The 26,175-nt window shown below is 47.8% G+C and overlaps 1 protein-coding gene across 5 annotated transcripts in view; it reads right to left on the reverse strand.

The window, feature by feature from the left end:
- Nucleotides 1-553: 553 nt before the first annotated feature.
- The window catches only part of RFX4 (regulatory factor X4), a 156,603-nt gene continuing 130,981 nt past the window's right edge, over nucleotides 554-26,175 (reverse strand). For 4 of the 5 annotated variants that reach the window (XM_004743066.2, XM_013051553.1, XM_004743064.2 and 1 more), the window contains 5 exons: nucleotides 24,081-24,200; nucleotides 23,584-23,745; nucleotides 12,304-12,466; nucleotides 10,519-10,657; nucleotides 554-2,153 (listed from right to left, as the gene is read on the reverse strand). In XM_004743066.2, coding sequence (XP_004743123.1) covers nucleotides 1,881-2,153; nucleotides 10,519-10,657; nucleotides 12,304-12,466; nucleotides 23,584-23,745; nucleotides 24,081-24,200 — 857 coding nt within the window. In that variant the 3' untranslated portion in view covers nucleotides 554-1,880. The remainder of the gene's footprint in view (nucleotides 2,154-10,518; nucleotides 10,658-12,303; nucleotides 12,467-23,583; nucleotides 23,746-24,080; nucleotides 24,201-26,175) is intronic. The other variant, XM_045084750.1, reaches the window with a different exon arrangement.

A 26,175-nucleotide genomic window follows, 5' to 3' on the forward strand; every position in this document is an offset into this window, starting at 1 on the left:
CTCCTCAGCCCTAGCGTTAAAATGAAGAGCTGGAGAAGAATTTGTTGAAACTTATTAAGTATTCAGTAATGTTACTGTTCTATCCCAGAAGTTTATTAGCATTTAAAGCCCTGCGCTTGTAATACCTTTGCACCCAGTGATCATTAAAGCATAATGAACTAAGTACCAGGGGACCTCTTCGTGATGCTGGTATTGAAGAATAATATTCCCTATAAGACCTGCTCTTTCCTGACGCTAGACATCGTGCAAACCTAAGCCAAATCCTTGTATGTAGGATTGGTCCCCTACAAACCTCCATTAGGCTATCAATGCTAAATCATTCAAGGACTGGATGTGTGGCCGATCCAAACGGTAGTGATTGTTTTACAACAAGATGACGGGGGAAGTGGATAAGCACAATCAGATGAGGCCACCTAATTTTGCCTGCTTCAACCTAAGTGTTCACAATGCTATGCATTACTCTTTATTTCTCTCTCTCTCTCTCTCTCTCTCTGACACACACGCGCACACATATTTTCAAATGTCAAATGCAAAATGAAAATGAAGAAAGAGGTCATTTCAATACTTTTTATTTGAGTGTGAAACCATTCATATCTTGCACAACTGTACAGATAAAACTATTTCCATTTTAGCTGTAGACATGATTATCACACTGAGCGGTGTGATCAAAGATTTTATTTACAGAACAACTGCTAAAACATCCGATGTCATATTTCCATTTATTTCTTACCCATAGGGTAATAGGTCCACCATAATTGCTTGGTGCATTTTATAATACAGAAAGAAAACCTATGTTAATCTCTAACAAACCTCACAAATTGCTACAAATCTGACAGAAAAATGCCTACGAAAAAAATTTTCCAAAAGTACAATACATTTTCTTATTTCCACACATACACAGTATAGTATAGGTTCAAAGGCACAGCTTTGAATTTTTTTTTTTCTATCAAAGTGTCGGAAATTATTATGGTCTTATGAAGGAACCATGAAAGTCGTTTTCACACTTGGTGCTTGGTAAGTGAACGTTTGGTCCATCTGGTTTCACAAAGTTAATACAGCAGAGCTGAGTGTGATACTCAATACCATAAACCCACATTCTCACAGAATTTTAAAAACCCCTCTCCTGCCTTTTGCTGACACTAGCCATTGTGCAAACTTAGGACAAATACTTGTATGTAGAAGACCCGGTCCCCTACAAACCTCAGTCAACTTAAGGCATACAGAACAGGCCTCTTCCTTCCCTCTAGACAGTGCTTACATTCCAAGACAATGCAGGTACTGTGAAAGACATGGGTGTGGTAACAGGGACTCTAGAGTTTTCCAGACACCAGCGTTTTGCTCTGGTGCTCCCGGAAGCAGTGATGGCACCACCAGGAAGAAGGGATGCGTAGAACATACCTGAGGGCTGTTCGTGGTATAGTAAGATGACTGACAGATGGCAAGGTGAATGTTCTTGGTGAATTATGTGCCCATCCAAGAACACAAACCAGACTCTGTCTCTAGTATCCATCAAGACTAATGAACTTTTGTCAACAGGAAAATAAGTAGCTTACGGGGAGTGTTTGCCAACACAAAGCAAAGTCATGGAACAGAGGGAAAAGGCACAGATTGGCCTGCCCAAAATAGTGCTCTATAGAAACAGTCAAGTCTGGCTTGGCTACAGGAACCCAATCTCACGGACTTTCAGTGAGTCCTGTTTCTGAACTAAAGTTGATTCATTCCACACTGAATCCCAGACTCACGTTCATTAGGGAAATGGACACCTAAGAGTAGTCCATGAGTTATGATGTATAGAGATAAAGTCTTCTGGGGGTGGGTTGTTGGGTTTATTATTATTAATAATTATTATTAATATTAAATATGGATTCCTGCAATAGCAGTCATTTAGCCCATCCTGTGGAGGCCTCTCCGTTGATGTAAGCAAAGCCAGGAAAGTGTTGCATGTGCTCGTACTCAGAATTCCTGCGCGTGGTCAGGGGTGTATACATGTCACTAGAGTTTCCATACCTCGTGGAATGCACAGACGGGCTTGTGTAGCACGTGTTGGCTGTGGGCACCTCTGGCCATCGGGGGGTGACTGGGGTGGGATGCAGTCTGGGAGTACTGCTCATCAAACAGGGTTCCATCCGGGAAGTAGGGCCATTGAAAGGGTACTTGTGGAGGGGAAAGAAATTCCACAAAGTTAAACTTAGCTTGCAAGTTGCATACACACAATATTGGTCATGCTCACAGTTTAAGTTAATTTCTTAAGATGCTATTAATAAAAGTTGATAGGAAGGAAATCAGTGAACTTCTGAAAGATGGAAACTTCTAAGGAACCAACAGGAGAAATGCAAAGGATTTCATATCCACAGTTGGTGTTCACTCAAGTAAGAGTACTGATTTTGTGCCTGGAATCTAGAATATTTGGGGAAGTCAAATCCAAAAGAAGGAAGAGCCCCACTGGGAGTACAGGCGTGTGTGTGTGTATGTGTGTGTGTGTGTGTGTGTGTGTGTATACAAGTAACAGCATGTCCAAACAGATATGGATGTATGGAGGTATGGCTGTGAATTTTACCATTAGGAGATGTGATAGGTCTCATTTCATCAACCCAAGAGAACAATACTACCAAGTAAAATACAGTGACATTATTAAAAATAGCATTTTACAGTTGAATTCAATTATGAACTGCAGCCTAAAAGCAGGCTTTTGAAGAGGAAGCAAGCCAACAGCTTCGAAGGTTATTATTAGTGCCTATCATTTAGAGAACATCTCTCTTTTTGGTTCACATTCACTGAAGTCCTGAAAGAGGCACGAAGTAGGAAATGGTGAATTGTGGGGCTTGGTGTGAATGTGGAGGAAGGAGTCGAGATAAGCCAATGGTGAGGGGATGGGAGGGGTGCTTTGTGGAGGACAGAAGAGGGGAAGTAGCTCTAGAAAGAACTGGGAATAAGAGAAGTGCTTCTTCCACATTCTTTTCTGTTTCCAAGACAGCTATGCAAATAAGCCCCTTTTAGAGGGGAGGAACGTGTGGCGCTTCAGGCTCCCTTTGAGAGCTCCAAGTGGCTGGCAGGTTCACACACAGACTTCCTCCCTGGGCTACAGAAGGGCCACCCCAGCAAGGATGGGTGCCAGTCAACAAGGAGGCAAAGGCAGCGAATAGGGGAGAGAGAGGAAGTAGGAATTCTTCTGCTCCCCATCTGTCTTCCCTGACAGTTGGAGAGTGGATCCCCGAGGGATTAGGTAGGGGGGAGACAGACAGGCTGAAGCCTAGACAGCCTTGAGAAGGGTTTCTGACAATAGTGGCTGCTCCCTTTAGTCAAGGGGGCCACACGGAACCATTCTGCTGCTTTGAGTGGGAGCCTGAGGAAAGCAGGGGCAGGCTGTTAGGCCCAAAGCATGCAGAGAGAAACAGTTACTCAGGGATCAAGAGAGACGGCTCCAACTCCTGGTAAGAACTCCTGGGTTTTTTTTATATGGGAAAGCATTTCTTGTATTGAAACTGCAGCCACTTCCCAGCCCAAGAACAGGTCAGAAAGAGGGAGAAGAGTGGAGATGGGGTCTGGGAAGTCAAGGGAGAAGCACCCAGGGCTCTGAACGCATACCAAGGCTTTCATATCCCCAAATCGGATCAGAAACCCTTGAGTGCACCCATGTGCCCAGTACGAGAATCTACATGGTCCTGTGTGTGTGGGGCAGCCATGGTGAAGTCTCAGGCCTGAGATCATAGTGGTACTTGACCTTGCCCAAGAAAACAAGATCCCAGGTATCACACAGGTAATGTTAATATTATTACAAAACAGTCTTGCATTTTTCCCAAAAGATTGCTTCCCCCTCCTGATAGTCTCCCAAGTAAGCTCCCTACGTGCATGTCACCTTGGCTCATGGGGCTCTCCCTGGCCCAGAGGCCCCCTCTCCCATCCTGTGGCATGCGAGGCTGGTTCCCCGCTCAGGGAATTTCGTCCTACCTGTTCCCGCTGCCTAGAACACTAGGTTTCCATCCTAGCCCCAGGCTCCTTGCATGGCCTGCCTTTTTAACCTCCTTCAGATCTCAGCTCAAACGTCGTCTCCTCAGAGACTTTTCTGGACATCCTATCTCAGGATGCTAAATGCTCCACGCTCTGCCTCTCAGGCCACGCCCTTACCATCCTGCTTGTTAGCTGTCTCTTTCCACTGCTCTCTATTCATAAGCTCCTGGCTGGGCTTCGCCATGTTCACTACCATATTCCCAATATCTGGAAGGATGCCGGGCATCCCAGCAGCTATCTGGCAACCGAACACCAGGGTGTTACCTCTAGAAAGCAGCTTAGGGATCCCATACTCCAGGCCGTGTATGCACATGAGAGCCACAGCCACCAGCAGGCTAACGTGAGGCTGGCATGGAAACCCGGGGCTGGGGTAGCGTGTCCCCCCACATCGCTGTGGCACAAACTAGGCATAACCGGCCATGACTGAATCACATGAGAGAGGAAGACGTGCCTGTTTCGGAACACACCCCATTATACCTTAATGTCTCTGTCCCTCTGGCTCTAAGTGCCCTCCTCTAAGGAGGTCAGAGGGCCTCCTCTGACCAGGCCTCCTCTTGCTCATTCAGACAGAACCTGCCTTGGCTTGGCCTGTGTAGGTAAAATGTCGCCATATGGACTTGTGGAGCCTCTTTCCCACAGAACCCAAGAGAGTGTGGCTTTTGTGCCTAATCCAGGACCCTAGATGCAGCTGTGCCCAGGGGTGGTGTCACAGGCTCAAAAGCGTAATTGCCTGGAAATGAGACTGGCTCAAAATATCTCTAATGGGACAATAAAATCCTGTTACCACAGAATGCAGCATGGAAAAATCTGTCCCGTTAGGTCAGCTAATTGCAAATGAGTCAGTGACTCGTTTTCCCCGTGGTGAAGAGACCATTGAAAGATGAGAGGCTGAAGGGCCCGCTGCCTCAGCCTGGTGATTAAAGCCACCAATGAAGCTTCTATTCAGTCTGGTGGGAGCGGCTGAGGCCGGCCTGTGGCACCCGCCTCACCTTTCACACTTTACATCCGGTTTCGTGCGGGGTCCTCCAGCATGCTGGGCACAAACCCTGGGGTCCAGAGAGCTCTGCCCAGAATAAAGGCGCTTTTTGTTGAGGGCCCGTAACAGGAAGTTACCACTTGCTGGCTTAAATCACACGCTGTGGTCACTGATGTTAAGCTGGGGAGAAGTCCCCAGTCCCCACCCGGTGAGAGAGGGGCTGAGGGAGGCTTGTGGGCACGTGCGTGCGTGTGCGCGTGCATCAGGAGTCCGACTTCCTGTCAGGTGGCCATCCCAGCTGTGATGGATTCTGGGCCTCTTTGGAATCACATTAGGAAGTTCTATTTTGAGAAACAAGTCCCCACCCTGAGGCTGACTCGATGGTCCTGCACATGAAGAGGGAAGAATGAGCCCTTTATCCCTGACCCTCTGCAAATGGGCTGCTCCTTGAGCAAGGGGTGAAAGGTGGCCTCGTCAGAAGCACAAACTGTTTTCCTATGAAAGGCGGCTCTCACACCGCACCGAGGTTCTGCCAGTGGGCCTGCCCCTGGGCAGGCTTCCTCTTAGCCTCTTCTGGAAGAGGATGTAGCTCCCCCTCCCCCACAAATCTTGGCCAGACAAGCCACATCCGCTGAGCTTTTAGGGTCTGGATTAAATGAGTTAATACACATGAAACACTCAGAACTCCCACACAGTAAGTTTTCAAAATGTGTTAGCTGTTACTAGTATTCTTCGCATCATAGGATCATGATCCGTTAATAATAGAAGAGCCTTAGTGACGGACCATCTGATCCTACCTCTCCTTCCACAGATGCAGGAACCGAGGTCAAGAGAGGGGAAACGATCTGCTTGAGGTCACAGAGCAACTTAGTATCAGAGTGAGGAGCCATTCATTCATTTCGTTTCATGGACAGATACTTAACTGAACACCTGCTAAAAGCCACATCTATTCTGAGCCTTGGGGATATAATAGCCAGGAAGAAAAGATGTGGTCCCTGTCTCTGTAGAGCTAGTAGAGAGAAATAGATATTCTTTAATTACACAATTGGTGTCATGAAAGATGATATACACAAACAGTGTTATCCATGAGCCAGGCCCTGTTCCAATCTTTATCAACTCACTTAACCCTCACAACCCTAAGAAATATGTACTACAATCCTTCCCATTTTTCAGATAAGGGAATTGATTAGAGGCAGAGCTGGGATTTGAACCCAGGAAGCTGGCTCTGTAGTCACAGATCTTCCACTACTCTGGCTGATTGACTTTTCTCCCCTTTGGCTCAGGGGAACACCCTAAGCAGAATGGCCCAGGGCAGGGCGGGGCCACTGGAGATTGTGTGAGAGCTGCGGGATTGGCTGGCAAGGCCCGGCCTTGGCCATGCGGATGAGGGATAAAGCACAGCTTTCTAGTCTACGCTAGGGGAATTTCTAGCCCTCCAGCTTCTAGTTGATCACACACCCCCAATCAACTCGGGTAGAGAGGTGATATAATTAACTTCTCACCCCACTTAACAGCTTTTGGGCTCCAGGGCCCAGTGCACATTCATGGCCGCTGAGGGGGGTAGAAGTTCCACAAATGTGTGTTGAATGAGGCTCAGAAATATTTTGCAGGCACATATTTGGTCTGGTTGGTTTTCCCTGTTTGGTCGGGCATGGGAATGGGGCACCTGGGAAGAGGCAGCCGAGACCATCCCTCGTTCACTTAGTTGGATGTGAACAAGTATGGCATAGTCGCAAGAAGGGTGTTTTTCTGAAATCGTTCAAGCCTTACAGTGTGAAACCTTCATCAGGACTAATTCAGAAATTACGAGAATTCAAGCAGGACTGGAGGTCTATGTTTGTTATTACCCAAGAGGAAAGCATGTGTCGTGCAAATAACTACTACAGGTAAGGGCATACACATACTCCAGTTCAAAAACCAAATGGGGGGGGGGGGCGCCTGGGTGGCTCAGTGGGTTAAAGCTTCTGCCTTCAGCTCAGGTCCTGATCCCGGGATCCTGGGATCGAGCCCTGTGTCGGGCACTCTGTTCAGCAGGGAGCCTGCTTCCTCCTCTCTCTCTCTCTGTGCCTGCCTCTCTGCCTACTTGTGATCTCTGTCAAATAAATAAATAAAATCTTTAAAAAAAAAAAAAAGTGGGTTCTGATTATTCCGAGCATACACCCGCTGGGGCTGGGACGCAGGATGGGGGCACTTCCCGGACACACTGCATTCGTCTTGAAGACGGGCGTTCATTTGCCGAGATTGGTTTTAGTTACTCTAGTGCTGATGGCCACCTGCGTTCCTTAACCGTGTTCTAGAATTGTGGTTTTTCTCCAGTTCAGACTGATCTTTTCCCCAGTAAGTCTGATATAATGAAGTGTGATATTCAGTTCTTAGGCACTAATCAGCCCTGCAGTGGGATTTCCCCTCTATGCTCAACGTTAAACCAGAGTACCACAGGAAGAAAGAAAGAGGGAGTCTAGGGTAGGGGATTCTTCTCTTTGGTCCCTTGAAACTGACTGGGAATAGCTGCAGTAACTTCTTGAATTCATATCTACCCTCCAAAAACACATTGGGGGTAGTGTTCATGGCCCCGGGCTTGGGGTTCAGAGCTGGAGAATTTGCATTTGAGTCTGCTTTGCTGCTTACTGGATGCATAAGCTGGGGCAAATTACCTTATGAGGCCATCTCCTCATCTTTAGAAACTGGAGAAAACTGCCTTCTTCCTCAGGTTGCTATGAGAATTAAGTGAGAGTGTGTATTTGCAAGAGTCTACAACAGGACTTGATGCATAAATGCTAATGAAAAAACAAAGGATTCTTTGTGTTGTACTGGCCACACACACCCCCAATCAACTCGGGTAGAGAGGTGATATAATTAACTTCTCACCCCACTTAACAAATGGAGGCTAAGGCATAACCCTTCAAGCACAGAATGTGAGTGTGTGGTGGGGGTCAGAGGTTGTCAAAAGGCCTTGTCAGAGGGGCGGAGGGCATGGTGCTGCCCGGCCCTGTCACCTCTCACCCCTCGTCTGGATTCAAAGGGCTCCTCCGTGGGCTTTCAATTAGTCCTTGGTCCTTTGATTCAGAGCTGCTATTAAATGATAGTGCTCCGTTCGGGGACTTCTGTGGCTTCCACAGAAGTGGAAGCTGCAGACCTATCATTGATCACCAGGGACCACATGGGCCTTTAGGAGACCCTGGTTTCTTTTTATGGCCATGGCTTTAAAGATACCACCCCTGAAATTTCACGAGGAAAGACAAGGGCGGGAGGAAAGAGGGAGGACAATGATGGCCACTGCGGCTTAGGACTTGAGCTTGATCTGGCCACTGCGGCTTAGATGACTGTCTTCTACTGGAGCCTAAGCTCTCCAAGGGCAGGTGCGCTTCTGTCCCTTTCTCCACTGTCTGATCAGGGACTGGCGCCCACTTGCCAGACAGCAAGCATCCCACAATCATTTGAGGAGTGAATGAATGAATGAGTGAGTGAAGGCCCACGTGAGCTGCTTCTGTTCAATGTGAGCTGGCCTCAGAGCAGCTCGGAGGCATCTTGCAGATCACAGTGAGGAGCACAGACTCTGCTCCCAAGGGAAGCAGGACCTCAGGAACCAGCTTCTCTGCGTGACGCAGTTGGGAGACCTATAATGAATGCCCCAGGTGATGGTTTAGTGGAATCAACTTCTTGGCTTGTTTGGGGATTATACTGGGGCTTCCCTTGGTACTGCAGATGGAAATCAAAACAGAGGCCTGTTTGCCCCGAGTGCCCGTGTATTGTGGATACAGGCTCCTCAGTGCCTCCCCTCCGAGGCTGGTCCTCGGGCTGGCAGCTGATGCAATCCTGGCCTCCACCCTTGCTCGGGTCCTGCCATCTCTCTTCTAGACTCCCACAAGTGCTCCGCAGCAGAGCTCCCTGCCTAGACTGGGCCCCTTTCCAGTTTATCCTGAGTACTCCCCGCCTCGAGCCGTGCTCCATCCTGCCTGCCTGGCTGCCCGTCCCCCCACAGCATGGAGTGAGGGTCCTCTGCACTCCCGTTGCTTGTGATGCCTCACTTCCTGTCTCACTGGTTCCAGAAACTCTTAGTGAATGCTGGCACAGGAGAGGGGGCAGAGGGCCACGTGTAGGAGCTTGGACACACGGGGTCGTACTGCCTGGGTTCAGATCCTCAGGCAGGAGGTTCTGCACACATTACCGTGACGATGTGTAAAGTGCTCAGGATGGTGCCTAGCCTATGACAAGTGTTCAGTCAGAGGTAGCTGTGGCTCTTGACAGGTGCCAGGGTTTGTGACCCAAGGACACCAGACTTACTTTTTGGCCCTCGAGTTGCTCTGGGGTCTCCTGCAGGAGTCAGAGAAGTCAGTGATGATAACAGGGCGTGAGGCGCTGTGTGAGTCTAGAGCAGTGGGACCTCATAAGGTCCTGGAGGAAGGAAGGACTGGTGTCAGAAGGCGCTGCAGAGATAAGTGTGGCTCCTGAACAACACGCCCAAGTCTGGGGAAAGAAAGTCCTACCCTGGGAGAAGAGCATCTGTGAACAGCACAGGGGTTGGCACGTCTGGAGGAAATGGAGTGGGGTGGCTGGTCAGCCACAGAGGCAGGCAAAAGCCTGATGGTAACAAGTCTTAAGACATGCTAAGACACGTCGTAAGGTAACATGTCATAAGAGACAAGAGATCTGAATGTGACTCTGAATGCGATGACGTCAAAAGAGGGAGAGTGTTAACGGCCCGTCGGGTTTTTTCCAAAAGACTCCTCCAGCTGCAGTCTAGAGGATGGGCCAGAGAGGGGCAGGTTCAGTGACACAGAGACCGGTGGGAGGGTTTTGTCACCATTTAGCTTAGCCCCGAGCTGAGGCAAGGACAGTGCGGGGTGCAGAGCTGTTGAGGATATAGAATTGAATAGAACTGGAGACCAACTGCCTTTGAAGCCAGAGCAACAGGAAGTGTCTGAGACAAGCAGAGGGCCCAACACTGGCGTTAGAGGTGCAACCACAAGTTCCATTCACCACAGGCCACAGAGGGTTGGTTTGGTTTGTTAGACAAGTGAAGAGCCAAAGGAAGTGTGTGGCTTGAGAACAATCTGATATAGGGTTCATTTCAGGAACATTCTTCTGGTGAGGTTGTGTGTGTGGATCAGACTGGAAAGGAACAGACATGAGACCCAGAGACCAGTTAGAATGCTGCCAGGTGACCGTCCTGACAGGACTCGACGAGGGCCGCCACCAGCAAGATGGCTGATCCCGTGTGTGGGCGGCTGCCTGAGATAGGGCAGCAGACACGGCGGCTGACTGGATCCTGGGATTAGAGAGGACGGAACCAAAGACAGGTGGTGTGCACCCACGTGGCAAGAGGGAGTGGAGCCTGAACAGTGGCCGAGCACCCACTTCAGTGGGCAGCCACCAAAAGGTGGACGTGACCCTGAGGAAAGGATCCTCCCCTCTCCTTGGTGACAGACACGCGTGGTATACAGAAGGTACCTATTAACTGTGTGAAATTGACTAGACCTGCCACCAAGGGACTCGAGGCCCGGGCAGGCCAGCAAGCAGGACCGTGGACTCACCTGTGCGGAGCTCCTGTGGTAAGGGGCGTAGTGCAGCGGGCCAGAGATGGCCGTGTCGTGGGGGAGGGCCGGGTACTGGCTCTGCATGGGGGGAGGGTGCTGGCTGCCGTAGCTCCCATAGTTGTAGCTTCCCGTGTATCTGAAACGCAGGAAACACAGTGAAGAGTGGGAGTCAGGGCGGGGCTGGCGGATCACTTTCATGCCTCCAAAAATCAACCTCATCTTTTTTTCTTTCTTTTTGGTCTTCTTTCTTCTTTTCCATTTTTCTCCTTCTTTTTGGTTCTTACCATCGCCACCCTGTTGTGGGTTTAAACTCCCAGGCTGATTTTCCTTCTCTCCTCGGCACACCTCCCTTACCATTTGGAGCGCGCTCAGGGAATGAAAGGCAGCCCAGAGCAAAACATAATTAGGGACAGAAACTTCTACTCCTGTTCTGTTGGAAAGCCCCATATTATAGCCTGAAGTCAAATAGGAAAGAAAGAAGAAATTACTTGGGGATTTATGTTTTGTATCGTCCAGGCCCCACGGGAGATGCATCATGGGCCGCTCACCCAGGTGCCAGAGAGCCTGCCTCTGCCCCTTTCTAGCTGTGGGAGCCTTGGGCAACCCGCAGCCTTATTTCTCACTTATGTAAAAATGCTGGCCCTGGTTATTCTGAGGGTCAGATAAGTGAAAACCCTCTATAAGATAGAAAGTCCTATGAAATACAGGATATTCTTATCACTGTTCTTCCTAATAACATCTCCTTAGCAAAAACACAGACCTAAGACCACGTGGGTGTTTCTTCTGCCATTGCCCCAGAATCAAAAGGCTTCCTGAAACCATTTTCAGAGTCTGTTCTAAAGGCGTGGAAAGATATCCTAAGAGATCCCCTGAGAAAATAAAGGTCAGGAGGACCTGACCCTGGGGACAGATCTTGGAGTCAGCCAGCCATTAGCCAGGCCGACGTCCAGCCTCGGGGTTGGCGTCTTGCTGGGTTTTGCTGGGCCACCATGTGGACGACACCTGAGGGGGTCGCCTCCTGTGTCCCGCACAGCTGCTCTGCTGGAAACACCTCCTAGTACCCATGTGGCAGAATCTCGCCTTCTTGAGAATAAGGGCCCTTTTAATGTCATGTAGTTTTCAGATGACTGCACATTAGACATTCTAGGATTAGTGTCTTTTGATGAAGACACTGCATGATGACAAGAAGCTCCTCTGCTTTCAGGTAACACCTCTTAATGGACTTGTGGTTCATTCATCACAGCAACAACATTTTTTCCCCAACAGAGATTTGGGGAAAAAATGAGCAAAACCAATGACTTATTTCTTTGGGCACAAAGCACCAGTAGAACCCATGGGGGTTCCCTGAGCCCCCTTAACAACTGCCGCTGTCCAGAGACCTTCAGCCCTCAGGTGGGGAAGCCCTCCTCTAATCCAGTCACAGGAGGCCTGGGCCTACCACAAGGCTCTACGAGCCTGGGGAAACTGCAGGGGCTCTGAAGCAGAAGAGAGGGAAGAATACAGGCTTTGGATGTGACAGGACAGATGCTCAGTCTGGGCCCTGCATCTATCAGCTGTGTGACCCCGAGGGACTGAACTTGAGCCATCATCTCAGTTTCTGCATCTGGGAAATGGGCTTGCTAATGCCCACCTCCAGGGCCCCGTGGGGACTGCAAGAGTCTGTTATACTCAGGATGGTACTGAGTGCCTGCAGAGGACAGTACTCCTCCTGCCCTTTGAGAAAACAGCTGCTAAGTGACCCCAAATATAAAAGTCCAATGGCATCTCAGGCAGTTCGCCTACCCGTGCTCCTCTCTGTGCGGATAAACTGGTATCCTGTGTGTGACGGAGGAAGAAGGCACATGGGTACTCCTCATACAGGGCAGCTGTTGGGAGTTTTCCGCTGGGGACCCTGCCGCCGTTGTCACCGTATAGGTCAGAGACCACGTGTATGACTGCATTGCTCCTGCAGAGACAAATTAAGACATGTACGTCACTCACGCAGTTCCTCCATGCCCCATTCTTAGAACACTTTAGTGGCTTCCTCCCATGCTCTTTAAGCAGCTGAAAGTCAAAATCTTTACAGAACATGTGTCTCTGTCTGAGTTGACCTCATGAGAAGCATCCCCTACCCCCGCCTTTGTTCTCTCTGATCTAGCCACAATAGATTTCTTTCATTTTTTCCCCCAGAGAACCACAATTCCCAGCACCACAGGGCCTTTGCACATGCTCTTTCTGCTGCCTGAAACTGTATTCTTCCCTTAGTTTCCACTCATTCCTCGTAACTCAATAGCGAGAAGCTCTATTGAGATACTAACCCCTTATCCTAACCCCAGACGGAGTCTGATCCCCTACCTCACTATAGTCTTTTGTGGTGTCTACAATAATTTGTCATCTTACTCCCATTCATGAATGTGATTTACTTAATGCTTTTCCCCTATCAACTAGAAGCTCCATGAGGATAGGGTCTTGTCTGTTTTGGCCCCTGTTGGAACGCTGGTGCTTGATACAGAGGCTGGTGGCCCCAAATTTTTTAATAAACATTTTAAAAAGAAGAGGAGGGAGAGGAAAGAGGGAAGGAAGGAGAGAGGACAAAAGAAAGCTCAGAGAAGCACAGCTAAGTAACTTCTCAACACTCAACTAACCAGGTGTCAGAGAGCCAACAAACTGCTCTAAGTAGCCCTAAGTAGATTATTGGGCTCTGCCTGCCCAGGTCTTTTTGAAGATTATTAGACAGTGACCTTCACGGTGACCTATTCCATACATATTACTAATTCCATTAACTTACTTTTTAATTGGATATCTTTAAAGTGCTAGGGATTGGGAAGGGAAATTGACAAACTTTAAAACCCTCAAGATGCTTAGGAATTTTACGAGATGGTTAGACTATAAAAATGGTAATTTAAGAAATCACTAAATGATACACTTGTCGATTTCTGATAAATTTCAAAATGTTGATCAGGGGAAATAAGGAAACCTATTGTAGGAGATGGGGGGGGGCTAGAATTGAACAGCCCCTTGCAGGTACAGGGAAAATTGAAGAACTGGTTATGGGAGGCCATTCTTAAGGGGAAGTAAAACTTGGTGCTTTAGTTCTGTTTTCTGCAGCAGATCTTTTCTATCCTAACATCCCTGAGGGAAGCTGAAGGAACGGTTTTCACTGAAGAATGCCGTCCCTTCTGTCCCAAGGACTTTGCAGATAGCACACGAGTAGCAACACTGGAGTGGAGCAGGTAGAAGGAGGAGCTGGTGGGCCAGCCCTTTGCCAATTACAGACAGGTTCACTGAGGGGTACTCTGGAAGGCAAGTGAAAATGGAGTCTGACTTTGAACATATTTATTATTAAAAGAACTCTGTATTGAACTCTCTTGTAAACCAGAGAATCTTTCAGAATGCAAATAGCGCCCCTTTTAAATGAAGGGACAAAGGTTTATTCCAAGAGCATGAAGGACACACCATTTATTGAGCATCTAATATGGTCCAGGCACCATGCTAAGTGCCTTACAGATACCCTTAAAATACTACCCCCACTTCACAGATGAGGAAACAGAAGGTTAAATCTGAAAGAATGTAAGAGAGCGCTTAGGAATACAAAGGAGTCAAGAAAATCATGCAAATGTGGGAGTGAACAAAGAAATTAAAACTGGAGCGAAACAGGAGTAAGGCTAAATGTGTCCACTCTAACTCTTCGTAGAGATGGGCCTTAACCTGGGCTCAGAGATTTTCCAGGAAACCAGGCCACAGGGAAACCTGACAAGTTGGAAGCCATGAGATAGCAAACAAGGTGCTCAGGAGTCACCTGTCAAACAGGAATTTCTTTCAGATGCCCCTGTAAAAGACAACTGGGACTTGCCCAAGGGTGACCCCCACAACACCCTTACTGTGGACTCCACACTTGATTCTCAGGACCGTTCCTTAGGTCCGCCCTTCAGGCTAGTGGCATCACACTCAAGTCCAGTTCAGGGAAACTCAGATTGATTAACTTGCCCGAGGTCCCCGTGGGTGGGACCAGTGGGGCTCTGAACCCCAGTCTGGCATAGGCTTTTCATTCTCTCTACCAACTGCCTCTCCGCTCTGGGGTCTAGTCCTGCTGAGTACTGGCTGGAAGATCTTGGGCGAGCCTCTGAAATTTTCTTTCATCATCTGTAAAACAGGCATGATAATAGCTATTTTGCAGAACTGTGGTGAGAGTTAACTGACATGAGCTTGGCACGGGGGAGGCTCTCGACGATATTCACGCGCTCTTCCCTGTGAATTCACTAGGAATCTTGTATTGGACTTTCTTAAAGTAGAGATTTCTCTGTGTCCCATTTCAGATGACAGGGAAGAAAGACACTTTTCTTGGGTCAGATTCTGTCACCGGGGTGAAATTTGAACAGCAGCAGAAATTGAGCTAATTATACCAAACTTCTAAACACGTTTTTTTCCCATAAAATCATAGATGTTCTTATTCACCAGGGTGCCTAAAAGTACCCCTTCCTGGTTTGCACATGTACATCACATACAAGGAGATAATGACTTTAGCAGGCTATCTGTTAGGTATCATTTATAGCGACTGCAAGGAGATTGGAAAGACAAAATTCCAAAATGATCATGCCCCAGAAGACTGGATTATGCCTGATTGCCCTCCTCTATATTTTGTGCTTCATATGAAATTATATTACTGTTATAATTTTTAAAAAGATCCTTTTTATTAAAACGGGTGATCTCTAGGCAGTGGGATTGAGAAAGGCTTTAAAACATTTTCTTCAATTTTGTTTATCTGTATTTTTTTAGAATGAATGTACACTACCTCTGTGAAAAGAAAAACATTATTAACATATACTAAACAAATTTTACAATTGGAGATAGAATTGGAGAAGGGTGGGAAGTACAGGAGAACAAGGAACCAGCCACAGCAAACACGTAATTAACCCTTCAAGCCCCTGGGACCTCGCCAAAAGATTTTCTCTTTTTCCACCCCACCCAGCAACAGGAAGACACAGTGGTGATAACAGCCATCACCTGAGGGAATGCAGTGGAAGTTACTTTTGTCTGAGCCCCTGGAATGGAGCAACTGTTCCTTATTCATCTCTGTATCCCCAGCAGAGGGCCTGCCAAATAGTAGGTGTTCAGTAAATATTTGTTTCATAGAAGTTGTTGTTGAAGGAATAAATGCTGCTAGAAATAGACGTTATCAAACAAAAAGCTAGAGGAACTCTTGGAAAAATGGGCTCCTGTGGTCTGGGAAACAAAACCCCTAGATGGCCATGTGCCAGGCATCGAACAGACCCACTCAAGCAGGCTTTAGCAGAGCAACACCTACAGGCTCGGGTGAGAAACCCTTTTTGCCTGGGGCCTAGAAAAGAACACCCCTTACATTTCCTGTCCTATCAGTGGGGTCTCCAGGGAGAGCGGCTGCTGCTGCTCTTTTCAGGAAACTAATAAAAGAAAATGTGTGTGGTTCACAGTTTGTGCTTAATTTTTAAGACCGCTCTCATGCTTTTTACTTTTTGGCAAGACAACAACAAACCTTCCCTATGTGCCTAATTCCCACATCTCTTATTCTTCCCTCCCTACACACTCATCCTTAGTTAAAAGTCTGAGGATTGTGGAGAAAATCCCCTTGGCTTTGAGAATCCATAAAGATCCCAAAAGATCCAAGAATCCTATAAAGTTAAGTTTTGTCCATGTTCTAGTATTAAAACTGTGGGAGAGCAAGATTTTCTTTCCTTCCCATCCCCAACAAAATGTTTTTCTTCCCTGTGTTTTTGTTACTGTTGTCATTTTTCCTGGAGGGGGTTTTAAACAGAGGCTAGGAAGTGGGCTTGGAATAAAACAGGTAGTCAAGAATAATCTGTTGAATAAATGAAGGAATGAATGATTAATCATCCAACATAAACCAGACCTCAAGCTACTTTCCTTTTTAATACACTAACTCACTGAATTTTGGCAATGACCTTTTGAGGTAGGTGGTCTTACCTCCTTTTCGCAGGTGAGACAGTTGTGGCCCAAGACTCACTCAAATTTGAACCCAGATCCTGCCCAACTCCAAAGCCTTTCCACAACAGCAGCGGCTTCTCACAGTTGAATGTGCCTTTGAATCCCTGGAGATCTTGTTAAGAGGCAAATTCTGATTCAGCAGGTTGGGAGCTGAGCTAGCAATTCTGCATTTGTAACAAGCTTCTAAATGATGGTAATGCTCTTGGTCCATGGACCACACTCTTGAGTCGCAAGGTTCTCTAAGCCACTGCCTCCGGTCACGCACACTGCGTGTAGCGGGCCCGTCAAGATCAGAGGTTGTAAGGATTTGGTACAGACTTGAGAAAATTCAGGCTACTTTTCAGGCTACCTGGCTGTAGCCTTCCTTCAGATCTTGACCTAAACTGTTTGAACCTTTTCCCCCTGCAAGGATTCTATGAACCATCACAGATGTTGCTCAGGTTTTGATCTAACCTAAGCCTTTTGTTAGTACCTTCCTGAAAAATAAGCTCCCTTAAGTATGTCTAGATTCCGGAGCTGCCTAGACAGTAGCCACAGGCCACAGATGGCTCTTAAAATTTAAACTAATTAAAACAAAATATGATAAAAAAAAATTCAGTTCCTTCATTGCACTAGCCACCTTTTAAGTGCTCAGTAGCCCTGTGTGCTCAGCATCTACTGCTTTGGTTAGCTCAGATTTAAAAAAAAAAAAAAAAAAAATTGCCATTATCACAGAAAATTCTGTTTGAACAGTGTCCTCTTACAGCATTTGCTACGAAGCAAACATTTGGTATAACCTTCAACACTGAGACAGGAAAAGACTTCATAGGTATATTCACCCCACCGGCTACCCATCCTCCAGGGAACAGTGCTTAAGGAGAATACTTGCTCAAGTTGAAAACCTCAGCTGTTCGGGTGACTTTATCAGTAGCTCCCTGGCCAAAATCTCATTGACAGAGCTGACCGGGATCCTTTCCCAGAGAGAGATGCTGGTTCGGCCTCTGGACCTGCCTCCCTCCGCAGCTTCCCTGGCTGCCACTTTCCGCTTAGGTAGCCACAGCAGTCAGTCCTCACGATGACAGGCTCTTCTCTGCTTCAGGCCTGGGCCCATGCTGTTCCCTATGACCTAGAATGATCTTTCCCTCTCCCCAGACTTTATGTGGCTGACCCTTTCTGATATTCCGGGTCGGAGAGGCCTCCTCTGACCATTTCCTAGCACACTCTCATTCTTGTTATGAGCGTTTGAAATGGTTTATTGACCTGGTAGTTTACTTCTGGATTGACTCCCCTTACCCACTAGGATTTAAGTATCACGAAGTCAGCACCTCTGCCTGTTCTTATCACTCTGTGCCCCCAGGACACCACACAGATGAGGCCTAGAAGAAGTCAACAGGAAAATGAATGAGCAACTCCAGAGGCCTCAGCACCAAGCCAAGACCCGATGAAGTGAAGTCAAGAAGAGATTCAGCAATTTGTTTTCAGGCCCAGTTTATGTTTCCTAATTCCATTCCTGTCGACAGAGGAAGCAGCAGGGCTGGAGGAGGAGGCCTTCGCTGGCAGGGACAACTCGAGGATGTGTCCATGAGTCATCATGGGCTCTGGGGCGGAGACGCGGTGGCCCCCGTGGCCCATTCCTTTTAGCTCCCCTCGGCATAACTGAGCTTTTGTTATTTGGAAAGAGTAGGGGCCAGTTAGCTTTGTTACATCCTCAACCGCCGGAGAGAAAATGCAGCTGGGCAGGCCAGATGTTCTACAGCTCAGGCCATTTGTAGGGAATCTGCCTTTATTTCTATAGGGATCCTAGAATCTCAGTGATTTAATTTGCCGGTTTTGTTGCACAGGGAAACCATGGTGGGAAGGTGAAAACACGCGTTTAATAGTTAACTTTTATTGTCATTGCTAAAGGAGGGAATACTTCAAATGACATCATAAACCAGGTCTTCGAGCCCTTCCGAGGCCTCAGAGGGATGGAGTGGGAGCTTTACAGTTTGCGTTAAATGACATTAAAGAATTGCAGCCCAATGTCATGTTAAGTGGGCTGGTCGGTGTGGCACCACCTGCCACGCCCCTGAGGAGGAAAAGAGCCACTTTCCCTTAACAAAAATGAAGGTTTCTGACCTTTGCTGGGCCAAGAGTGAGGCGGCAAGCTCACAAAGGGAAGAAAACAGATAAATGGGTTAGATTTTCACCTTGTGGAAATCTGTTGAAATGGAAACCTTTACCCAGTCACCTATCATGGCCTTGCTGTAGACTTGAACGTGCCCAATCAAAATCAGCCAGTATCGGGTTCCATGTTAGGTGCCCCATATCCTTTCCTTTCACTTTCTTCCACACCCCCCTCCATCCCTTTAAAAACAATTAATGAAAACAGTCCTAAGAAAACACTTTTAGAAATACATGTAGGTACGGACATAGATCGACACAAAGCCATAGATAAGGAGAGCGGCTGTTTCCCTAGCAAGTCATAACTCATTATCTATAATAAAGGACTTTGTATTCACTAGAGCTTGTACCAAGGATGCCGAGAGATTATGTGCAATGAATTTTCTCTTTGTGCACACCAAGCAGACATAATACCGTTCTCTTTTTCACAGCTGAAAAATGGGGAAGTGTCCATCAACAGTGAGACACTGATATGTGGAAGAGCTGCAGACACCTGATTGGCCTTGACTCTGACTCGAACTTGATAATATGTACAACATCTGAGTGATGATATCCAGAAAATGCTAGAGACCCAGCAAAATAACTAGGTCACTTACCATTTCATTTAATGTATTAGTAAACTGTTTTTAGCGGGGGTGGTTTGTTTTGTTTAATTTTCCCCACTTCTTTATTTCTTACTTTCTGGTTTGGGTCTTTTTAAAAAAATGCTTTTTCTTTCTTTCTTTTTTTTTTTTTTTTTAATTGTTAATCACTTCAGATACTTTCTGGAAAGTCATGGTATATAAATCAGCCAGTAATTTTAAGACGAAAATAAAAATTAACTGGGCATGAAGACCATATGTTGAGTTAACTTTTTGTTAAAAGAAAAAAAGAAACATGGCGAATGCATTTTATAAGATATACAATAATTGTTTTCCAATTCACAATATTGGTTAATGGAATATTTGCCCAAGTCCCCAAATTTAAGAAACCTACCACAGTACATTTCCTAATACTTTGGTATATATCAGGGATACATGTGTTTTATAATGCAAGATCTATAAAACCATCCGTGTTGTTAGGAAATTATGTTTATGTCTCCTCCAAGACCATGACCCACATGCATGCCAAGATCCAGTCCAATTTAGCCGTGGGATATTTCAAAAGTGGTGCTTGGGAAAAATATTACACATAGTTTTATCTAGGATGACATTTTTAATGCTCCCTGGAGATGTCTGAGAACAAAGCAGGAATGTGCCAAAATCTTCAAAGGTTACAATCATCTGAAGAGAACCTGTTTCACATTTGTATTTCTAAGAAGCTACTTTTATGACTCTTGAACACATTGCACAGAAATCTCTGAACACATTTACGATATTCCTGTGGGTCTGACGGTCACACCTGCCGCACCTCGAGGCCTCCACAGTGCTATGAGGAAAGCCAGGCAGACCCACAAGCCGGACGAGAATTACGAAGAGATTCTGGACATCCTGCCTTCGCAGCCCTCCCGTCCCCTTCTTGCCTCACAGTGTCCTGGCTGGACGCGCTGCCAAAGAGTTCCCCCCCACAAGCCACTTCTGTTCCACAACGCATGACTGTCTGGTGTGCATGGTTTCCCTGTTTATTTTCACGATAAGGACGTTGTCACCAATTGGCTCACGTGTGTCTCCCGGGAGTATGGGGGTGAGGCTGAGAGCCCTTCTTACCATCCTGGCTCCTGCCTTGCCCCATGCTCTAGCCTGGCAAGGACCACCGAGTGGCTAAAGAGCTGTGAACAGGGCTCAGAGTTCTCTCCCCGTGACTAAGGTGGTTCTTTCCCCTACGGCTCCTCTTCCCAAGCCTCTAAGCAGGAGCTACAACAGCCCAGGATGGAGGGAAAATGGGAGCGTTGGGGGGGGGCGTGTTCTTCCTCCTCAAAGTGGAGACAAAGCCCGATTCCAGGTGCATCCATGTAAACATGTATGTGATGGCGGAATGTAAATTCCCACGGAAGGTGAGGGCGCTTTCCAGCTGTGTACCCAAAGCAAAATCAAAGATCTATCTAATGCCAGTTTCTGACCCCCTTCCTTCACAATACTCTGAAGAATCCAGTCTCCTTAGCAGTCCCTGACAAAGGACGTTGAGTTCCTTGGCAAGTTTCCGCCCCTGGCACAGTGCACACGAGGGCAGGCACCCGATAGGCTCTTAAGCACCTGCTCATTCCCTGAGTAGCGCTAGTTCTGGAGAAGGAGACTTGAGGGAAGGAATTAATAGAAGATTCCTAGGATATATACTTTAGCTTCTCTGAAAAAGACATGCTGTCTCTTGCCTCCAGGTCTTTGTACTAATGCTTCCTCCCTCTGCCCAGACCACCTGCTCTCGCCTTGTCCAGTCTTCACAGACCCTCCAGATACATGGCGTCCCTTTGTGCTCCTCCCTACCCTGCTCCCAAATCAGCCCTAGTTAGCACCCATCAGATCCCGAACCTCTAAATAACATCGTCCCAGGAGGCAAGGATCTGAAGTTCCTAGTACATAGAAGCCACCGGAGAAATAGTTATTGGATAAATGGGTAGAGAAACGGATGGACCCGTAAACGAATGAATGGGTAAAACACAACCTCCTAAATAGTGCAAGCTCACCCTATTTATGTGGTCTTCAAAACCATGCGATTTAGTCCCTAGTCTATTCTGAAAATAATTCTCAGTAGAACTAGGATAAAAGTAAGCTCCAGCAGCGACTGGAGAACGAGCCTGCTCACAGGCCCGAGTTTGGGGTGGTGGACTCGGCCGCTGCACTTTGAGGGAAACCAGTGCAATGGGCAGCAAGAATGTGGACAGACAAGAGGAGAGGCAGGTCACCAGCTTGAGAATCCGCTCGACGTCCGCAAGAGGTGCGGGAAGACCTGAACACGCGGCGATGGTGGGAGGGGAAGAAACAGGTCAAAGGAGCCTTCGTTTCCCAGCTGCTCTCTGCAGTTACATGAGCCGCTGTGAGTGAGTCCTCGCTGGGGGGATGGAAGCGGAAGGGACCCGCACACCCTGCAGGCCCGGAAGGTGCAGCTTTGAGCGCATGCGCTCTCCTCTCCCCACCCACCTTCTCTTTCCGTCAGCTGGTTGCAGACTTGACAAAGCCCAAAGGCAGTGGGCCTCTAGCTGGTGTGCAACCCAGTCACCGGGAGGCGTGGTGAGCCAATCTGTGGGCCTCGCCCCCAGAGTTTCCCATTCAGATGGTCTGTGATGGGACCTGATAACGAGCATTTCTAAGACGTTCCCAGGAGAAGCTGGGACTGCTGGTCCCCAGACCGCACTTTGAGAACCACTGCCTTGCGCTGTGGTGCAACCTAATACCGAAAGACCAAGTGTTTCCAAATGGCTGCATTTAAGAGGGCCTCCTCTCGACCTGAACACCTTGCCAGGACTGTCTGTAAGCACGAAATTGCTCTCTCCTGTGTTAACTCAAACTTTTGGATCTGTTTGTTACAGTGGCTTAGCTTACCCTAGCTAACCTTAACCTAACGAATGCAGGAGCTGAGGGAAAGAGTTGAAGCCGACTCCCAGATTTCGATTTGGGTAACGGGGAGAACAGTTAAGCAGGTTTGGAAGGGAAGATGACGAACGGATCATCACAGTCTTAGAAGCCCTCCACTCTGCGAGGACTGGCGCTTCGGCTGGCCCAGCCCGACCCAGGGCCCATCTAGCAGAAGGTCGTCTCTGCCTTTCATTGCTCTCCTGTCGGTTCTCTGTCAGCTTCTAAGACTGCCTTGGCATGTCCCCTCTCTACTGCTGGCTTCCCTCCTGCCTGCCAGAGTTCAGGTGGGAAGGGAGAGGACCGCTGCTTCCTCTGGCATCCAGAGCTTCCCCGTCGCCTCCACCTTCTAGGCATTAATCAGAGTAACCCCTTCTATCTGGATCGAACCTCACTATTAGCAAAAAGCACTCTTGGCTTTCGTACCTTCTCTGATCCCACAGCAGCCACATGAGCTGCTCTGGAGGCACATGCACGCGCACACACACACACACACACAACGTGTTATCATACACTAGCGAACACGTGTTGAATATGCCACCGCCACAGTCTCGTTTCCACAAGTCTCATGAGCAATGTCTTAAGGACATTTGTTGAATGGCTGAGTGAGTGCGGTGCCCAGAACAAGGGACTTAAGCTTTGTCTCCCTTCACTTCTCCGCCACAACCTTGCAGTGAGAGACACTGTAAGTATCTCTCGTGAGACAACTACCGCAGTGACACCGGACCTTAGCAACTAGTTATTATTATCCTTACATCACCTCTTCTCAATTTTCCGAACCGTGTCTTGGCATTCGAGATCCTTCAGAATGCGACTGCAGCTTACACGTCCAGCCTCACAGGATGCCTTCGCGGACTTCCTACTGAAAAGTCTCCCGTGCCCTGAGAAAGCCTCACACGCCCCAGCCCTGTGCATCTGTTCGCACCGCCCTCTGTCTAGAAGGCCCTTCTGCTCCGCCATCCTCAGTTAAAGTGAAGAGCCACTCCTGTGTGAGGTCCTCCTCGGGGCCTCCCACCAGAGGGAGTCTCGGCTTCCTCGGGAGCCCCAGAGCACCCCTCCGCACCTTGCTTACCGCCCCCGCCTTGCCATGGTTGTCATGTCTTAGCATATGACTTTCTGGCTGCCCCACTTTCCAGAGATGCCTGCCACTCAATTTCTGGTTCACAGAGAACTCCCTTTCTTGTTTTCAAGAAAGAATTGGCTGTGTATTAATTTATGTCATTTCATTCTCATCATTTCAGTGGCTTAGTTGGGGAAGGTGGCGGTTATCATGTACTCCATCTGCCAACTTGAAAACAGAAGCAAGAAGAATATGTACCTATGAATAAATGAGTAACTGCAAGGCATCTGTAAATCCAGGCAAATACTTGGCATTTTGAGGGGCGGGGGGGCTGAGGGGAAGAACGTTTTTCCAGAAAGCTCTGGCTTTAAATACCAACTCCGCATTCAGAGCCTGCGGGAGGCCTTTCATTACCTGTGGTGCTGAGGCCAGTGTACTCAGGGGACGGGTTGCTGACCGGGGAGGACGGAGGTGGCACTTCCACGGACGTGGCGGATTTTGCTGGCGAAAACGATGGCACTGGGGAAGGGGTTGGCGGGGTGGCCTCTGTCAAGACAATCTCTTCTCGGACTTCTGCTACGGGTAGAGAAAGGGTAGGTCCTCAGAACCAAAGGTCAAGGCAAGTTGTCTTTAAAGGACTTAAAAATTGGAATATTCTTTCTCATCTGTGTCATGTCACCCCCTGCTTCAAGCCCTCTGATGATTTGGGCACCACCATCATGGCGGGCAAGACAATTCCACACACGCATGTGCCCACTCTATAGAAGAAGACATCATTGGTTCCACACCACTTGGCCTGCCAACTATAGCTAAATTCTTTGGAAGACAGAGCTGAAGAAACACAGAACATGGAAGTAAGGATACAAATCAAGTTGCCAAGTAGGGCAATTCCCAGGGAAATGGCAGCTTACCGGTGCTTCCTTCTCCCTTCATGGCTCGCATGAGCTCATTGGCACGTTCCTGACAGTGCAGGGATTCTAACAGGTAGAGCACGTAGTCATCAAACATCAGGTGAATTAAGTGAAAAGACCCTGATGAGAGAAGATCCGAACAGAAAGTTAAGTCAGGGCAGCTCAGGTACACCCCTCCACCTGCTCAGCAGTCCGTACACTGGGACTCCCGCAGGTACACTGGGCTCCAATGCTCCGTTCAAGTCTCTCATTCTCCACTCCATAATCATCTCCGCATGGTCAAAAGTTGCTCCTCTTTGCTGTATCCTCAGCCTAGGCTAACACTTTGTAGCAAGTGAGTCTTTTCCTTGCTCAATCTGGCTCCTCCAAAATGGCACCCATCGAGCCGTCTGCCCAAATGCCATTGAGCCGTCTGAGCCCTTGCCGAGCCACTGGCCTCATCCTCATCTGGGCACCACTCACTTTGTTCAAAAATCTTTCATTTTTATCTCTACCACAAGTATGTCTTATTTCCCCGACTGGACTTTAAGGATGTCCATGGCAGGGATTTTGCCTTCTAGTTCCCTATACCGATGTACCTGACATAATTCTGGGAGCAGAACTGAAAATCAAAAATTGCAACAACTGAATTATTTCCTTAAATGTTTCTGAGACATCTGTTTAACACATGGTTATTAGAAAAGGTATTAGGGGATTCCTGGGTGGCTCAGTTGGTTAAGCCGCTGCGTTTGGCTCAGGTCATGATCCCAGGGTCCTGGGATTGAGTCCCACATTGGGCTCCTTGCTCAGTAGGGAGCCTGCTTCTCTCTCTGCCTCTGGCTGCCACTCTGCCTGCTTATGTGCTCGCTCTCTCTCTCTCTGACAAATAAATAAATAAAATCTTAAAAAAAAAAAAGGTACTAGATTGAGAATGTATGGTATTCTCAAATAGCATTCTTCATTCTTAGATTGTTTATTAAAAGGGATGGCAACAATCCTCCCCAGGGATCTTTCCAAGGGCCAGTTTATGTGCTCAAAATCATATCCTCTGATTTAATCTCTACAACCACCCCATAAGGTAGTTATGTTCCTATTATAACACATTATTTCAAAACCATCTTTTCTTGCATGTCATACTGCCACCATGGCCAGTGGAATGATCCACATGTGAGAGGGGCTCGATTCATGTCTGCTGTAGTCAAACCTCAGGAAAGCCAGAGCCAGAAGGGCCAAACCTTCTTCTCTAGTCCCATGCTTCCAACTCCCAACGGGACATCTCCATGTGGCTCTTCTGCTACCCATGAAATGTCCAAAACTTCTCACCCACCTATGTACAGCTGACCTCCTCTTCCCATTTCCCTCTAGTTTACTTTTTTAGAGGACCTGGAAGAGCCTCTGGTATTACTTCTACTGTGATTCCATCATCACCACCATGACTGTTATCACTGTCCTAGTCATAGTCCTCATCGTTGCCGTCATGGTCTACCGAATGCTTACCATGTGCCCAAACTGTACGGAGCACTTAACACACATCTCCTCCTTACCACAGACTGGGATAGGTGGCACTGTCCTTCCTTAGGGAGCAGGAAAGGAGTCCCTCCATTAGCGGTATGTAGGGATTTGCCTCGGTTTGGTCTGGCCCCAAATCTGTTTCCTGTCCCCTACAGATCACCCAGTTCAGTCTACTCATGGCACAAAGACCAGGTCCCAGAAGGGTCCTTTGAGTTGGGAGCTGTGCCTTTTCAAGTCTCACTAATAGGGTGCTAGGGCTATGGCTCCAGGTGCACAGCTGGTTAGTACATGATACTTGTCAGAAGGTGTTGGGGCCGGGGGGGCAGGGGCTAACTGGATAAAACCTCCTTGGTGGAATTCATCAATTTTTCCTTTTCAATTCCACCTTCTTGGTAGAATTTGTCAATTTTCTTTTTAATTGCATCTGGCTTCTGCACATACACATGGACACACACACACACACACACACCCTTACAGAAGACTATAGAGGAAAATCCTCAGCTTAACTCTGAGGCCAGTGGATGCCCAGCAGGTCACATACACCAACTCTTATATCCCCCCTCTCTTTAGAGCCTGCCCCAAACTCTGGTCCTGGTATCCACAA

Source organism: Mustela putorius, unplaced genomic scaffold (assembly GCF_011764305.1).
Source record: "Mustela putorius furo isolate JIRA1106 unplaced genomic scaffold, ASM1176430v1.1 tig00000788_pilon_pilon_pilon, whole genome shotgun sequence".
In the NCBI taxonomy this organism is placed as follows: Eukaryota; Metazoa; Chordata; class Mammalia; order Carnivora; family Mustelidae; genus Mustela; species Mustela putorius.